This window comes from Ascaphus truei, unplaced genomic scaffold (genome assembly GCF_040206685.1).
Source record: "Ascaphus truei isolate aAscTru1 unplaced genomic scaffold, aAscTru1.hap1 HAP1_SCAFFOLD_934, whole genome shotgun sequence".
NCBI classification, from domain to species: Eukaryota; Metazoa; Chordata; class Amphibia; order Anura; family Ascaphidae; genus Ascaphus; species Ascaphus truei.
This window is the reverse complement of record NW_027457273.1, coordinates 63,280-81,919: the sequence shown is the minus strand read 5'-3', so window position 1 is coordinate 81,919 and position 18,640 is coordinate 63,280. Positions and strand designations below refer to the sequence as shown.

At 60.5% G+C, this 18,640-nt stretch overlaps 1 protein-coding gene across 2 annotated transcripts in view; it reads right to left on the bottom strand.

Moving 5' to 3' along the window:
- Positions 1-18,640, bottom strand: part of LOC142486529 (caM kinase-like vesicle-associated protein) — a 60,897-nt gene that overhangs the window by 2,354 nt on the left and 39,903 nt on the right. For both annotated transcript variants that reach the window (XM_075585109.1, XM_075585110.1), the window contains 6 exons: positions 14,008-14,082; positions 8,056-8,194; positions 7,254-7,374; positions 6,918-6,993; positions 6,563-6,699; positions 6,365-6,443 (listed from right to left, as the gene is read on the bottom strand). In XM_075585109.1, coding sequence (XP_075441224.1) covers positions 6,365-6,443; positions 6,563-6,699; positions 6,918-6,993; positions 7,254-7,374; positions 8,056-8,194; positions 14,008-14,082 — 627 coding nt within the window. The remainder of the gene's footprint in view (positions 1-6,364; positions 6,444-6,562; positions 6,700-6,917; positions 6,994-7,253; positions 7,375-8,055; positions 8,195-14,007; positions 14,083-18,640) is intronic.

The following is an 18,640-nucleotide window of genomic DNA, read 5'->3' as shown; positions in this document are numbered from 1 at the left end:
CTCTGCTCCTGTGTGTGACGCGGGCTCTGCTCCTGTGTGTGTGTGACGCGGGCTCTGCTCCTGTGTGTGACGCGGGCTCTGCTCCTGTGTGTGTGTGACGCGGGCTCTGCTCCTGTGTGTGTGTGACACGGGCTCTGCTCCTGTGTGTGACGCGGGCTCTGCTCCTGTGTGTGTGTGACGCGGGCTCTGCTCCTGTGTGTGACGCGGGCTCTGCTCCTGTGTGTGTGTGACACAGGCTCTGCTCCTGGCTGTGTGTGACGCAGGCTCTGCTCCTGTGTGTGTGTGACGCGGGCTCTGCTCCCGACTGTGTGTGACGCGGGCTCTGCTCCTGTGTGTGACGCGGGCTCTGCTCCTGTGTGTGTGTGACGCGGGCTCTGCTCCTGTGTGTGTGTGACGCGGGCTCTGCTCCTGTGTGTGTGTGACGCGGGCTCTGCTCCTGTGTGTGTGTGACGCGGGCTCTGCTCCTGTGTGTGTGACGCGGGCTCTGCTCCTGTGTGTGTGACGCGGGCTCTGCTCCTGTGTGTGACGCGGGCTCTGCTCCTGTGTGTGTGTGACGCGGGCTCTGCTCCCGACTGTGTGTGACGCGGGCTCTGCTCCTGTGTGTGACGCGGGCTCTGCTCCTGTGTGTGTGTGACGCGGGCTCTGCTCCTGTGTGTGACGCGGGCTCTGCTCCTGTGTGTGTGTGACGCGGGCTCTGCTCCTGTGTGTGTGTGACACGGGCTCTGCTCCTGTGTGTGACGCGGGCTCTGCTCCTGTGTGTGTGTGACGCGGGCTCTGCTCCTGTGTGTGACGCGGGCTCTGCTCCTGTGTGTGTGTGACACAGGCTCTGCTCCTGGCTGTGTGTGACGCAGGCTCTGCTCCTGTGTGTGTGTGACGCGGGCTCTGCTCCCGACTGTGTGTGACGCGGGCTCTGCTCCTGTGTGTGACGCGGGCTCTGCTCCTGTGTGTGTGTGACGCGGGCTCTGCTCCTGTGTGTGTGTGACGCGGGCTCTGCTCCTGTGTGTGTGTGACACGGGCTCTGCTCCTGTGTGTGACGCGGGCTCTGCTCCTGTGTGTGTGTGACACGGGCTCTGCTCCTGTGTGTGTGTGACGCGGGCTCTGCTCCTGTGTGTGACGCGGGCTCTGCTCCCAACTGTGTGTGACACAGGCTCTGCTCCTGGCTGTGTGTGACGCAGGCTCTGCTCCTGTGTGTGTGTGACGCGGGCTCTGCTCCCGACTGTGTGTGACGCGGGCTCTGCTCCTGTGTGTGTGTGACACGGGCTCTGCTCCTGTGTGTGACGCGGGCTCTGCTCCTGTGTGTGTGTGACGCGGGCTCTGCTCCTGTGTGTGACGCGGGCTCTGCTCCCAACTGTGTGTGACACAGGCTCTGCTCCTGGCTGTGTGTGACGCGGGCTCTGCTCCTGTGTGTGTGTGACGCGGGCTCTGCTCCTGTGTGTGACGCGGGCTCTGCTCCTGTGTGTGTGTGACGCGGGCTCTGCTCCTGTGTGTGTGTGACGCGGGCTCTGCTCCTGTGTGTGACGCGGGCTCTGCTCCTGTGTGTGTGTGACGCGGGCTCTGCTCCTGTGTGTGACGCGGGCTCTGCTCCTGTGTGTGTGTGATGCGGGCTCTGCTCCTGGCTGTGTGTGACGCGGGCTCTGCTCCTGTGTGTGACGCGGGCTCTGCTCCTGTGTGTGTGTGACGCGGGCTCTGCTCCTGTGTGTGTGTGACGCGGGCTCTGCTCCTGTGTGTGTGACGCGGGCTCTGCTCCTGTGTGTGACGCGGGCTCTGCTCCTGTGTGTGTGTGACGCGGGCTCTGCTCCTGTGTATGTGACGCGGGCTCTGCTCCTGTGTGTGTGTGGGACGCGGGCTCTGCTCCCGTGTGTGTGACGCGGGCTCTGCTCCTGTGTGTGGGATGCGGGCTCTGCTCCTGTGTGTGACGCGGGCTCTGCTCCTGTGTGTGACGCGGGCTCTGCTCGTGGCTGTGTGACGCGGGCTCTGCTCCTGTGTGTGTGACGCGGGCTCTGCTCCTGTGTGTGTGTGACGCGGGCTCTGCTCCTGTGTGTGTGTGACGCGGGCTCTGCTCCTGTGTGTGTGTGTGACACGGGCTCTGCTCCTGTGTGTGTGTGTGACACGGGCTCTGCTCCTGTGTGTGTGTGACGCGGGCTCTGCTCCTATGTGTGTGTGACACGGGCTCTGCTCCTGTGTGTGTGACGCGGGCTCTGCTCCTGTGTGTGTGTGACGCGGGCTCTGCTCCTGTGTGTGTGTGACGCGGGCTCTGCTCCTGGCTGTGTGTGTGACACAGGCTCTGCTCCTGTGTGTGTGTGACGCGGGCTCTGCTCCTGTGTGTGACGCGGGCTCTGCTCCTGTGTGTGACGCGGGCTCTGCTCCTGTGTGTGTGTGTGACGCGGGCTCTGCTCCTGTGTGTGTGTGTGTGACGCGGGCTCTGCTCCTGTGTGTGTGTGTGTGACACGGGCTCTGCTCCTGTGTGTGTGTGACGCGGGCTCTGCTCCTGTGTGTGACGCGGGCTCTGCTCCTGTGTGTGTGACGCGGGCTCTGCTCCTGTGTGTGTGTGACGCGGGCTCTACTCCTGTGTGTGTGTGTGTGACGCGGGCTCTGCTCCTGTGTGTGACGCGGGCTCTGCTCCTGTGTGTGTGTGACGCGGGCTCTGCTCCTGGCTGTGTGTGTGACGCGGGCTCTGCTCCTGGCTGTGTGACGCGGGCTCTGCTCCTGTGTGTGTGTGACGCGGGCTCTGCTCCTGGCTGTGTGTGTGACGCGGGCTCTGCTCCTGTGTGTGTGTGACGCGGGCTCTGCTCCTGTGTGTGTGTGACGCGGGCTCTGCTCCTGTGTGTGTGACGCGGGCTCTGCTCCTGTGTGTGTGTGACGTGGGCTCTGCTCCTGTGTGTGTGTGACGTGGGCTCTGCTCCTGTGTGTGACGCGGGCTCTGCTCCTGTGTGTGACGCGGGCTCTGCTCCTGTGTGTGTGTGACGCGGGCTCTGCTCCTGTGTGTGACGCGGGCTCTGCTCCTGTGTGTGTGTGTGTGACACGGGCTCTGCTCCTGTGTGTGTGTGACGCGGGCTCTGCTCCTGTGTGTGACGCGGGCTCTGCTCCTGTGTGTGTGTGTGACGCGGGCTCTGCTCCTGGCTGTGTGACATGGGCTCTGCTCCTGGCTGTGACGCGGGCTCTGCTCCTGTGTGTGTGTGACGCGGGCTCTGCTCCTGTGTGTGACGCGGGCTCTGCTCGTGGCTGTGTGACGCAGGCTCTGCGCCTGTGTGTGTGACGCGGGCTCTGCTCCTGTGTGTGTGTGACGCAGGCTCTGCTCCTGTGTGTGTGTGACGCGGGCTCTGCTCCTGTGTGTGACGCAGGCTCTGCTCCTGTGTGTGTGTGACGCGGGCTCTGCTCCTGTGTGTGTGTGACGCGGGCTCTGCTCCTGTGTGTGACGCGGGCTCTGCTCCTGTGTGTGTGTGTGACGCGGGCTCTGCTCCTGTGTGTGTGTGACGCGGGCTCTGCTCCTGTGTGTGTGTGACGCGGGCTCTGCTCCTGTGTGTGACGCGGGCTCTGCTCGTGGCTGTGTGACGCGGGCTCTGCGCCTGTGTGTGTGACGCAGGCTCTGCTCCTGTGTGTGTGTGACGCGGGCTCTGCTCCTGTGTGTGTGTGTGACGCGGGCTCTGCTCCTGTGTGTGACGCGGGCTCTGCTCCTGGCTGTGTGTGTGACGCGGGCTCTGCTCCTGTGTGTGTGTGTGACGCGGGCTCTGCTCCTGTATGTGTGTGACGCGGGCTCTGCTCCTGGCTGTGTGTGTGACGCGGGCTCTGCTCCTGTGTGTGTGTGACGCGGGCTCTGCTCCTGTGTGTGTGTGACGCGGGCTCTGCTCCTGTGTGTGTGTGACGCGGGCTCTGCTCCTGTATGTGTGTGACGCGGGCTCTGCTCCTGGCTGTGTGACGCGGGCTCTGCTCCTGTGTGTGTGTGACGCGGGCTCTGCTCCTGTATGTGTGTGACGCGGGCTCTGCTCCTGGCTGTGTGACGCGGGCTCTGCTCCTGTGTGTGTGTGACGCGGGCTCTGCTCCTGTATGTGTGTGACGCGGACTCTGCTCCTGTGTGTGTGTGACGCGGGCTCTGCTCCTGTGTGTGTGTGACGCGGGCTCTGCTCGTGGCTGTGTGTGTGACGCGGGCTCTGCTCCTGTGTGTGACGCGGGCTCTGCTCGTGGCTGTGTGACACGGGCTCTGCTCCTGGCTGTGACGCGGGCTCTGCTCCTGTGTGTGACGCAGGCTCTGCTCGTGGCTGTGACGCGGGCTCTGCTCCTGTGTGTGACACGGGCTCTGCTCCTGGCTGTGACGCGGGCTCTGCTCCTGTGTGTGACGCGGGCTCTGCTCCTGGCTGTGACGCGGGCTCTGCTCCTGTGTGTGACGCGGGCTCTGCTCCTGTGTGTGACGCGGGCTCTGCTCCTTTGTGTGACGCGGGCTCTGCTCCTGTGTGTGACGCGGGCTCTGCTCCTGTGTGTGACGCGGGCTCTGCTCCTGTGTGTGACGCGGGCTCTGCTCCTGTGTGTGACGCGGGCTCTGCTCCTGGCTGTGTGACGCGGGCTCTGCTCCTGTGTGTGTGTGACGCGGGCTCTGCTCCTGTGTGTGTGTGACGCGGGCTCTGCTCCTGTGTGTGTGTGACGCGGGCTCTGCGCCTGTGTGTGTGACGCGGGCTCTGCTCCTGGCTGTGTGTGTGACGCGGGCTCTGCTCCTGTGTGTGTGTGACGCGGGCTCTGCTCCTGTGTGTGTGACGCGGGCTCTGCTCCTGTGTGTGACGCGGGCTCTGCTCCTGTGTGTGTGACACGGGCTCTGCTCCTGTGTGTGTGTGACGCGGGCTCTGCTCCTGTGTGTGTGTGACGCGGGCTCTGCTCCTGTGTGTGTGTGACGCGGGCTCTGCTCCTGGCTGTGTGACGCGGGCTCTGCTCCTGGCTGTGTGACGCGGGCTCTGCTCCTGTGTGTGACGCGGGCTCTGCTCCTGGCTGTGTGATGCGGGCTCTGCTCCTGTGTGTGTGTGACGCGGGCTCTGCTCATGTGTGTGTGTGACGCGGGCTCTGCTCCTGTGTGTGTGTGTGACGCGGGCTCTGCTCCTGTGTGTGACGCGGGCTCTGCTCCTGGCTGTGACGCGGGCTCTGCTCCTGTGTGTGACGCGGGCTCTGCTCCTGGCTGTGTGACGCGGGCTCTGCTCCTGTGTGTGACGCGGGCTCTGCTCCTGGCTGTGTGACGCGGGCTCTGCTCCTGTGTGTGACGCGGGCTCTGCTCCTGGCTGTGTGACGCGGGCTCTGCTCCTGTGTGTGTGTGACGCGGGCTCTGCTCCTGTGTGTGTGTGTGTGACGCGGGCTCTGCTCCTGTGTGTGTGTGACGCGGGCTCTGCTCCTGTGTGTGACGCGGGCTCTGCTCCTGTGTGTGTGTGACGCGGGCTCTGCTCCTGTGTGTGTGTGACGCGGGCTCTGCTCCTGTGTGTGTGTGACGCGGGCTCTGCTCCTGTGTGTGTGTGACGCGGGCTCTGCTCCTGTGTGTGACGCGGGCTCTGCTCCTGTGTGTGACGCTGGCTCTGCTCCTGGCTGTGTGACGCGGGCTCTGCTCCTGTGTGTGACGCGGGCTCTGCTCCTGTGTGTGACGTGGGCTCTGCTCCTGGCTGTGACGCGGGCTCTGCTCCTGGCTGTGACGCGGGCTCTGCTCCTGTGTGTGACGCGGGCTCTGCTCCTGGCTGTGTGACGCGTGCTCTGCTCCTGTGTGTGACGCGGGCTCTGCTCCTGGCTGTGTGACGCGGGCTCTGCTCCTGTGTGTGTGTGACGCGGGCTCTGCTCCTGTGTGTGTGTGTGTGACGCGGGCTCTGCTCCTGTGTGTGTGTGACGCGGGCTCTGCTCCTGTGTGTGACGCGGGCTCTGCTCCTGTGTGTGTGTGACGCGGGCTCTGCTCCTGTGTGTGTGTGACGCGGGCTCTGCTCCTGTGTGTGTGTGACGCGGGCTCTGCTCCTGTGTGTGTGTGACGCGGGCTCTGCTCCTGTGTGTGACGCGGGCTCTGCTCCTGTGTGTGACGCTGGCTCTGCTCCTGGCTGTGTGACGCGGGCTCTGCTCCTGTGTGTGACGCGGGCTCTGCTCCTGTGTGTGTGACGCGGGCTCTGCTCCTGTGTGTGTGTGTGACGCGGGCTCTGCTCCTGTGTGTGTGTGTGTGACGCGGGCTCTGCTCCTGTGTGTGTGACGCGGGCTCTGCTCCTGTGTGTGTGTGTGACGCGGGCTCTGCTCCTGTGTGTGTGACGCGGGCTCTGCTCCTGTGTGTGACGCGGGCTCTGCTCCTGGCTGTGTGACGCGGGCTCTGCTCCTGGCTGTGTGACGCGGGCTCTGCTCCTGGCTGTGACGCGGCTCTCACCAGATGTGCCCCAAGGCGTCCTGTGCTGTGATTCTTTGCGCCTGGTCCATGTCCATCAGACGCGACACAAGATCCTTTGCTGTCAGAAACAAACATGAGCCACATAACTAATTGTGTCACCACGTACAAGAGGAGGTCAGCCTGTCTCCATAGGGGACTCACGGGGACCACCTGTGTCACATACAGTGGGACATGTACCTGACGGGGAGATGATGTCCCAATATGGGGAGTCAAACTCGTATTCTCCTGCCAGAATTTTGCGGAAGATTTTCTTGTTGTGACTTTCAATATTTTCTTCCTCATTCTCATCATAGAAAGGGGGATTCCCAGAGAGACTGAAAGAGGAGAGAGGTGAGAGGCTGGGGGGGAGGAGAGGGGTGAGAGACTCTAGGGGAGAGGGGTGAGAGGTGGAGGGGAAGAGGTTGGGGTGAGGTGAGAGTTGACGGTTGAAAGGTTGCAGGCAGAGGAGATGGGTAGGAGGTTTCAGAGAGGGGTGAGGGGGGTGAGAGGAGAGGGGTGAGGGGGGTGAGAGGAGAGGGCCACCCATACTTACAGAATGAACATGACAACTCCAACTGCCCAACAGTCCACAGGACGCCCGTATCTGTGTCTTGTTACAACCTCCGGGGCTAGAGGCGGAGAAATGTACAGAGGCGGGGGCAGTGGAGGATGGAAGACAAAGTGATAGAGAAGATATGTAATGTTCCCTCTTATTTGTCCTTCATGTTGCTCAGTCCCTCAGCCTTTCCTCACACGTCCACTGTCCTCAGCATCTCCCACTTTGTCTTTTGTAACCTTCTTCATACTGCATGCTGCCTGATTATTCCTTTCCTCTCCTGACACCTTCTTTCCCATCCCTAAATCTGCACATAGTAAAAAGGCCACGTACCTAAGTACTCCGGAGTCCCGCAGGGCTCGGTGATTTCTCCACTTTCAAAACACGACAGATAGAAATCTCTCAGAACGACTTTGGAGTGATTATCCTGATTGTAATACATCAAATTCTCCAGCTGGGGGAGCCAGAGATACATTTGATTAATCCCAGAGACATGCAGCTCATCACTTAACCCCTCCCCTGCCAGGGACCTGCAGGCCGTCACTTAACCCCTTTCCTGCCAGGGACCTGCAGGCCGTCACTTAACCCCTCCCCTGCCAGAGACCTGCCGGCCGTCACTTAACCCCTCCCCTGCCAGGGACCTGCAGGCCGTCACTTAACCCCTCCCCTGCCAGAGACCTGCAGGCCGTCACTTAACCCCTCCCCTGCCAGAGACCTGCAGGCCGTCACTTAACCCCTCCCCTGCCTGAGACCTGCAGGCCGTCACACAACCCCTTTCCCTGTGGTATTGTTTTGTATGTCTTTATTTATATAGCGCCTTTAATGTACACAGCGCTTCACAGCAGTAATACATGTGGTAATCCAATAAATAACAGATAATATAAATAACAGGTCATGGGAATAAGTGCTTTAGACAAACATAACATTAAGGAAGAGGAGTCCCTGCCCCGAGGAGCTTACAGTCTAATTGGTAGGTAGGGAGAACGTACAGAGACAGTAGGAGGGAGTTCTGGTAAGTGCGTCTGCAGGGGGCCAAGCTTTATGTATCGTGTGTTCAGAATATCCACAGTGCTACTCGTACGCTTCGTTAAGCGGCTGTGTCTTAAGGTGGGTCTTAAAGGTGGGCCTGTGGTACCTTCAGGTTGCGGTGGATGATATGCAGGTTGTGCAGATAAGATAAGGCTTCCAGCACCTGCCGGATCACATTACTGGCATCTTTCTCAGAGTAATTGCCCTGCTCCAGGATCCAGTCAAACACATCCCCCCCTGTCGCCCTGCGAGAGAGAGAGAGGCGGGGAGTCCCCAACACCAACACAGGGACACGCAGCCTGTCCCCTCCTGTCACTGCGCACACACACACACAGGGACACGCAGCCTGTCCCCTCCTGTCACTGCACACACACACAGGGACACGCAGCCTGTCCCCTCCTGTCGCCCTGCGAGAGAGAGAGAGGCGGGGAGTCCCCAACACCAACACAGGGACACGCAGCCTGTCCCCTCCTGTCACTGCACACACACACAGGGACACGCAGCCTGTCCCCTCCTGTCACAGCACACACACAGGGACATGCTGCCTGTCCCATCCTGTCACTGCACACACACACAGGGACACGCAGCCTGTCCCCTCCTATCACTGCACACACAGGGACACACAGCCTGTCCCCTCCTGTCACTGCACACACACAGGGACACACAGCCTGTCCCCTCCTGTCACTGCACACACACAGCCTGTCCCCTCCTGTCACTGCACACACACACAGGGACATGCAGCCTGTACCCTCCTGTCACTGCACACACACACAGGAACACGCAGCCTGTCCCCTCCTGTCACTGCACACACACAGGGACACGCAGCCTGTCCCCTCCTATCACTGCACACACAGGGACACACAGCCTGTCCCCTCCTGTCACTGCACACACACAGGGACACGCAGCCTGTCCCCTCCTGTCACTGCACACACACACAGGGAAAGGCAGCCTGAACCCTCCTGTCACTGCACACACAGCCTGTCCCCTCCTGTCACTGCACACACACACAGGGACATGCTGCCTGTCCCCTTCTATCACTGCACGCACACACAGTGACACGCAGCCTGTCCCCTCCTGTCACTGCACACACAGGGACACGCAGCCTGTCCCCTCCTGTCACTGCACACACACACAGGGACACGCAGCCTGTCCCCTCCTGTCGCCCTGCGAGAGAGAGAGAGGCGGGGAGTCCCCAACACCAACACAGGGACACGCAGCCTGTCCCCTCCTGTCACTGCACACACACACACAGGGACACGCAGCCTGTCCCCTCCAGTCACTGCACACACAGGGACACGCAGCCTGTCCCCTCCTGTCACTGCACACACACACACACACACACAGGGACACGCAGCCTGTCCCCTCCAGTCACTGCACACATACACACACACAGGGACACGCAGCCTGTCCCCTCCAGTCACTGCACACACACACACAGGGACACGCAGCCTGTCCCCTCCTGTCACTGCACACACACACACACACACACACACACACACAGGGACACGCAGCCTGTCCCCTCCAGTCACTGCACACACACACACAGGGACACGCAGCCTGTCCCCTCCTGTCACTGCGCACACACACACACACAGGGACACGCAGCCTGTCCCCTCCTGTCACTGCACACACACACACACACACACACACACACAGGGACACGCAGCCTGTCCCCTCCTGTCACTGCACACACACAGGGACACACAGCCTGTCCCCTCCTATCACTGCACACACAGGGACACACAGCCTGTCCCCTCCTGTCACTGCACACACACACACACACAGGGACATGCAGCCTGCCCCCTCCTGTCACTGCACACACACACAGGGACACAGCCTGTCCCCTCCTGTCACTGCACACACACACAGGGACACGCAGCCTGTCCCCTCCTGTCACTGCACACACACAGGAACACGCAGCCTGTCCCCTCCAGTCACTGCACACACACAGGGACACGCAGCCTGTCCCCTCCTGTCACTGCACACACACAGGGACACGCAGCCTGTCCCCTCCTGTCACTGCGCGCACACACACACACACACACACACACACACACACACAGCCTGTCCCCTCCTGTCACTGCACACACACACAGGGACACACAGCCTGTCACTGCACACACACACACAGGGACACGCAGCCTGTCCCCTCCTGTCACTGCACACACACACACAGGGACACGCAGCCTGTCCCCTCCTGTCGCCCTGCGAGAGAGAGAGAGGCGGTGAGTCCCCAACACCAACACAGGGACACGCAGCCTGTCCCCTCCAGTCACTGCACACACACACAGGGACACGCAGCCTGTCCCCTCCTGTCACTGCACACACACAGGGACACGCAGCCTGTCCCCTCCTGTCACTGCACACACACACAGGGACACGCAGCCTGTCCCCTCCTTTCACTGCGCACACACACACACACACAGGGACACGCAGCCTGTCCCCTCCTGTCACTGCACACACACACACACAGGGACACACAGCCTGTCCCCTCCTGTCACTGCACACACACACAGGGACACACAGCCTGTCCCCTCCAGTCACTGCACACACAGGGACACGCAGCCTGTCCCCTCCTGTCACTGCGCACACAGGGACACGCAGCCTGTCCCCTCCAGTCACTGCACACACAGGGACACACAGCCTGTCCCCTCCTGTCACTGCACACACACACAGGGACACGCAGCCTGTCCCCTCCAGTCACAGCACACACAGGGACACGCAGCCTGTCCCCTCCTGTCACTGCGCACACAGGGACACGCAGCCTGTCCCCTCCAGTCACTGCACACACAGGGACATGCAGCCTGTCCCCTCCTGTCACTGCACACACACACAGGGACATGCAGCCTGTCCCCTCCTGTCACTGCACACACACACACACACAGGGACATGCTGCCTGTCCCCTCCTGTCACTGCACACACACAGCCTGTCCCCTCCTGTCACTGCACACACACACACAGGGACATGCAGCCTGTCCCCTCCTGTCACTGCACACACACACAGGAACACGCAGCCTGTCCCCTCCAGTCACTGCACACACACACACACACACACACACACACACACACACACACACACACACACACACACACACACACAGGGACATGCAGCCTGTCCCCTCCAGTCACTGCACACACACACAGGAACACGCAGCCTGTCCCCTCCAGTCACTGCACACACACACAGGGACACGCAGCCTGTCCCCTCCTGTCACTGCACACACACACACAGGGACACGCTGCCTGTCCCATCCTGTCACTGCACACACACAGGGACACACAGCCTGTCCCCTCCTGTCACTGCACACACACACACAGGGACATGCTGCCTGTTCCATCCTGTCACTGCACACACACACACAGGGACACGCAGCCTGTCCCCTCCTGTCACTGCACACACACAGCCTGTCCCCTCCTGTCACTGCACACACACACAGGGACATGCAGCCAGTACCCTCCTGTCACTGCACACACACAGCCTGTCCCCTCCTGTCACTGCACACACACACAGGGACATGCAGCCAGTACCCTCCTGTCACTGCAAACACACACAGGAACACGCAGCCTGTCCCCTCCAGTCACTGCACACACACACAGGGACACGCAGCCTGTCCCCTCCTGTCACTGCACACACACCGGGACATGCTGCCTGTCCCATCCTGTCACTGCACACACACACACAGGGACACACAGCCTGTCCCCTCCTGTCACAGCACACACACAGGGACATGCTGCCTGTCCCCTCCTATCACTGCACACACAGGGACACACAGCCTGTCCCCTCCTGTCACTGCACACACACAGGGACACACAGCCTGTCCCCTCCTGTCACTGCACACACACAGCCTGTCCCCTCCTGTCACTGCACACACACACAGGGACATGCAGCCTGTACCCTCCTGTCACAGCACACACACACAGGAACACGCAGCCTGTCCCCTCCTGTCACTGCACACACACAGGGACACACAGCCTGTCCCCTCCTATCACTGCACACACACACACACACACACACAGGGACACGCAGCCTGTCCCCTCCTGTCACTGCACACACACACAGGGACAGGCAGCCTGAACCCTCCTGTCACTGCACACACAGCCTGTCCCCTCCTGTCACTGCACACACACACAGGGACATGCTGCCTGTCCCCTTCTATCACTGCGCGCACACACAGTGACACGCAGCCTGTCCCCTCCTGTCACTGCACACACAGGGACACGCAGCCTGTCCCCTCCTGTCACTGCACACACACACAGGGACACGCAGCCTGTCCCCTCCTGTCACTGCACACACACAGGGACACGCAACCTGTCCCCTCCTGTCACTGCACACACAGGGACACGCAGCCTGTCCCCTCCTGTCACTGCACACACACACAGGGACACACAGCCTTGTCCCCTCCTGTCACTGCGCACACACACAGTGACACGCAGCCTGTCCCCTCCTGTCACTGCACACACACACACACACACACAGGGACACGCAGCCTGTCCTCTCCTGCCACTGCACACACACAGCCTGTCCCCTCCTGTCACTGCACACACACACAGGGACATGCAGCCTGTCCCCTCCTGTCACTGCACACACACACACAGGAACACGCAGCCTGTCCCCTCCAGTCACTGCACACACACACACACACACACAGACACGCAGCCTATCCCCTCCTGTCATTGCACACACACAGGGATACGCAGCCTATCCCCTCCTGTCATTGCACACACAGGGACACACAGCCTGTCCCCTCCTGTCACTGCACACACACACACAGGGACACGCAGCCTGTCCCCTCCTATCACTGCACACACACACACAGGGACATGCTGCCTGTCCCATCCTGTCACTGCACACACACAGGGACATGCAGCCTGTCCCCTCCTGTCACTGCACACACACACAGGGACATGCAGCCTGAACCCTCCTGTCACTGCACAAACACACACAGCCTGTCCCCTCCTGTCACTGCACACACACACAGGGACATGCTGCCTGTCCCCTTCTATCACTGCACACACACACAGGGACATGCAGCCTGAACCCTCCTGTCACTGCACAAACACACACAGCCTGTCCCCTCCTGTCACTGCACACACACACAGGGACATGCTGCCTGTCCCCTCCTGTCACTGCACACACACACAGGGACATGCTGCCTGTCCCCTTCTATCACTGCACACACACACAGGGACATGCAGCCTGTCCCCTTCTATCACTGCACACACACACAGGGACACACAGCCTGTCCCCTCCTGTTACTGCACACACAGGGACACACACATAGGGACACGCTGCCTGTCCCCTTCTATCACTGCGTGCACACACAGTGACACGCAGCCTGTCCCCTCCTGTCACTGCACACACACACAGGGACACGCAGCCTGTCCCCTCCTGTCACTGCACACACACACACACACACACACACACACACACACACACACACACACAGGGACACACAGCCTGTCCCCCCCTGTCACTGCACACACACACACACAGGGACACGCAGCCTGTCCCCTCCTGTCACTGCACACACACACACACACACACAGGGACACGCAGCCTGTCCCCTCCTGTCACTGCACACACACACACACACACACACACACACAGGGACACGCAGCCTGTCCCCTCCTGTCACTGCACACACACACACACAGGGACACGCTGCCTGTCCCCTCCTGTCACTGCACACACACACACAGGGACACACAGCCTGTCCCCTCCTGTCACTGCACACACACACAGGGACACGCAGCCTGTCCCCTCCTGTCACTGCACACACACACACACACACAGGGACACGCAGCCTGTCCCCTCCTGTCACTGCACACACACACAGGGACACGCAGCCTGTCCCCTCCTGTCACTGCACACACACACACACACACACAGGGACACGCAGCCTGTCCCCTCCTGTCACTGCACACACACACACACAGGGACACGCAGCCTGTCCCCTCCTGTCACTGCACACACACACACACACACACAGGGACACGCTGCCTGTCTTCTCCTCCCCTCACTCCCCTGTTACTGGATTTTAGGATACAGAAAACTCACAGTTCTTGGATGATGTAAAATTCTTTCTTGGTTTCAAACGTATCAATCAGCTGTAAGATGTTTGGGTGATTCACCCTGCAAAAGAGGGAGGGAGAGTGAGAAAGGAGGTGGGAGAGAGAAAGGAGAAGAGAGGGAGAGAGAGAAAGGAGAAGGGAGGGAGAGAGAAAAAAGGAGAAAAGAGGGAGGGAGAGAAAGGAGAAGAGAGGGAGAGAACATTTATCTGTGCTACACTCCCCCCCCCCCCCCCGCACTGTATCTATCTGTGCTACACTCCCCCCCCCCCCGCACTGTATCTATCTGTGCTACACTCCCCCCCCCCCGCACTGTATCTATCTGTGCTACACTCCCCCCCGCACTGTATCTATCTGTGCTACACTCCCCCCCGCACTGTATCTATCTGTGCTACACTCCCCCCCGCACTGTATCTATCTGTGCTACACTCCCCCCCCGCACTGTATATATCTGTGCTACACTCCCCCCCGCACTGTATCTATCTGTGCTACACTCCCCCCCCCGCACTGTATCTATCTGTGCTACACTCCCCCCCCCCCCCGCACTGTATCTATCTGTGCTACACTCCCCCCCCGCACTGTATCTATCTGTGCTACAATCCCCCCCGCACTGTATCTATCTGTGCTACACTCCCCCCCCCGCACTGTATCTATCTGTGCTACACTCCCCCCCCCCGCACTGTATCTATCTGTGCTACACTCCCCCCCGCACTGTATCTATCTGTGCTACACTCCCCCCCGCACTGTATCTATCTGTGCTACACTCCCCCCCCGCACTGTATCTATCTGTGCTACACTCCCCCCCCCCGCACTGTATCTATCTGTGCTACACTCCCCCCCCCGCACTGTATCTATCTGTGCTACACTCCCCCCCCACACTGTATCTATCTGTGCTACACTCCCCCCCCGCACTGTATCTATCTGTGCTACACTCCCCCCCCCCCGCACTGTATCTATCTGTGCTACACTCCCCCCCCGCACTGTATCTATCTGTGCTATACTCCCCCCCCCGCACTGTATCTATCTGTGCTACACTCCCCCCCGCACTGTATCTATCTGTGCTACACTCCCCCCCGCACTGTATCTATCTGTGCTACACTCCCCCCCCCCCGCACTGTATCTATCTGTGCTACACTCCCCCCCGCACTGTATCTATCTGTGCTACACTCCCCCCCCGCACTGTATCTATCTGTGCTACACTCCCCCCCCGCACTGTATCTATCTGTGCTACACTCCCCCCCCCCGCACTGTATCTATCTGTGCTACACTCCCCCCCCGCACTGTATCTATCTGTGCTACACTCCCCCCCCCGCACTGTATCTATCTGTGCTACACTCCCCCCCCGCACTGTATCTATCTGTGCTACACTCCCCCCCCGCACTGTATCTATCTGTGCTACACTCCCCCCCCCGCACTGTATCTATCTGTGCTACACTCCCCCCCCCCCGCACTGTATCTATCTGTGCTACACTCCCCCCCCGCACTGTATCTATCTGTGCTACACTCCCCCCCCGCACTGTATCTATCTGTGCTACACTCCCCCCCGCACTGTATCTATCTGTGCTACACTCCCCCCCCCGCACTGTATCTATCTGTGCTACACTCCCCCCCCCCCCCGCACTGTATCTATCTGTGCTACACTCCCCCCCGCACTGTATCTATCTGTGCTACACTCCCCCCCCCCGCACTGTATCTATCTGTGCTACACTCCCCCCCGCACTGTATCTATCTGTGCTACACTCCCCCCCGCACTGTATCTATCTGTGCTACACTCCCCCCCCGCACTGTATCTATCTGTGCTACACTCCCCCCCCCCCCGCACTGTATCTATCTGTGCTACACTCCCCCCCCGCACTGTATCTATCTGTGCTACACTCCCCCCCGCACTGTATCTATCTGTGCTACACTCCCCCCCCCCGCACTGTATCTATCTGTGCTACACTCCCCCCCGCACTGTATCTATCTGTGCAACACTCCCCCCCCCGCACTGTATCTATCTGTGATACACTCCCCCCCCCGCACTGTATCTATCTGTGCTACACTCCCCCCCGCACTGTATCTATCTGTGATACACTCCCCCCCCGCACTGTATCTATCTGTGCTACACTCCCCCCCCCGCACTGTATCTATCTGTGCTACACTCCCCCCCCCCGCACTGTATCTATCTGTGCTACACTCCCCCCCTGCACTGTATCTATCTGTGCTACACTCCCCCCGCACTGTATCGATCTGTGCTACACTCCCCCCCGCACTGTATCTATCTGTGCTACACTCCCCCCCGCACTGTATCTATCTGTGCTACACTCCCCCCCCCCGCACTGTATCTATCTGTGCTACACTCCCCCCCCCGCACTGTATCTATCTGTGCTACACTCCCCCCCCGCACTGTATCTATCTGTGCTACACTCCCCCCCGCACTGTATCTATCTGTGCTACACTCCCCCCCGCACTGTATCTATCTGTGCTACACTCCCCCCCCGCACTGTATCTATCTGTGCTACACTCCCCCCCCGCACTGTATCTATCTGTGCTACACTCCCCCCCCCCCCGCACTGTATCTATCTGTGCTACACTCCCCCCCCCGCACTGTATCTATCTGTGCTACACTCCCCCCCCGCACTGTATCTATCTGTGCTACACTCCCCCCCACACTGTATCTATCTGTGCTACACTCCCCCCCCCCCGCACTGTATCTATCTGTGCTACACTCCCCCCCCCGCACTGTATCTATCTGTGCTACACTCCCCCCCTGCACTGTATCTATCTGTGCTACACTCCCCCCGCACTGTATCTATCTGTGCTACACTCCCCCCCGCACTGTATCTATCTGTGCTACACTCCCCCCCCCCGCACTGTATCTATCTGTGCTACACTCCCCCCCACACTGTATCTATCTGTGCTACACTCCCCCCCCCGCACTGTATCTATCTGTGCTACACTCCCCCCCCCGCACTGTATCTATCTGTGCTACACTCCCCCCCGCACAGTATCTATCTGTGCTACACTCCTACACTCCTCCCCCGCACTGTATCTATCTGTGCTACACTCCTACACTCCTCCCCCGCACTGTATCTATCTGTGCTACACTCCCCCCCCCCGCACTGTATCTATCTGTGCTACACTCCCCCCCCCGCACTGTATCTATCTGTGCTACACTCCCCCCGCACTGTATCTATCTGTGCTACACTCCCCCCCGCACTCTATCTATCTGTGCTACACTCCCCCCCCGCACTGTATCTATCTGTGCTACACTCCCCCCCCGCACTGTATCTATCTGTGCTACACTCCCCCCCGCACTGTATCTATCTGTGCTACACTCCCCCCCCCCGCACTGTATCTATCTGTGCTACACTCCCCCCCCCCCGCACTGTATCTATCTGTGCTACACTCCCCCCCGCACTGTATCTATCTGTGCTACACTCCCCCCCCCCCGCACTGTATCTATCTGTGCTACACTCCCCCCCCCCCCGCACTGTATCTATCTGTGCTACACTCCCCCCCGCACTGTATCTATCTGTGCTACACTCCCCCCCCCCCCGCACTGTATCTATCTGTGCTACACTCCCCCCCCCGCACTGTATCTATCTGTGCTACACTCCCCCCCCCCGCACTGTATCTATCTGTGCTACACTCCCCCCCGCACTGTATCTATCTGTGCAACACTCCCCCCCCCCGCACTGTATCTATCTGTGCTACACTCCCCCCCGCACTGTATCTATCTGTGCTACACTCCCCCCCGCACTGTATCTATCTGTGCAACACTCCCCCCCCCCGCACTGTATCTATCTGTGCTACACTCCCCCCCGCACTGTATCTATCTGTGCTACACTCCCCCCCGCACTGTATCTATCTGTGCTACACTCCCCCCCCGCACTGTATCTATCTGTGCTACACTCCCCCCCACACTGTATCTATCTGTGCTACACTCCCCCCCCCCCGCACTGTATCTATCTGTGCTACACTCCCCCCCCCCCCCCGCACTGTATCTATCTGTGCTACACTCCCCCCCCCACACTGTATCTATCTGTGCTACACTCCCCCCCCGCACTGTATCTATCTGTGCTACACTCCCCCCCCCGCACTGTATCTATCTGTGCTACACTCCCCCCCCCCGCACTGTATCTATCTGTGCTACACTCCCCCCCGCACTGTATCTATCTGTGCTACACTCCCCCCCCCGCACTGTATCTATCTGTGATACACTCCCCCCCCGCACTGTATCTATCTGTGCTACACTCCCGCCCCCCCCCCCCCGCACTGTATCTATCTGTGCTACACTCCCCGCCCCCCGCACTGTATCTATCTGTGCTACACTCCCCCCCCCCGCACTGTATCTATCTGTGCTATACTCCCCCCCGCACTGTATCTATCTGTGCTACACTCCCCCCCGCACTGTATCTATCTGTGCTACACTCCCCCCCCCCCCGCACTGTATCTATCTGTGCTACACTCCCCACTCTCACAGCGCTGGGCGTCCCTCCCCTCACTCACAGCGCTGAGCGTCCCTGCCCTCACTCACAGCGCTGAGCGTCCCTCCCCTCACTCACAGCGCTGAGCGTCCCTCCCCTCACTCACAGCGCTGAGCGTCCCTCCCCTCACTCACAGCGCTGAGCGTCCCTCCC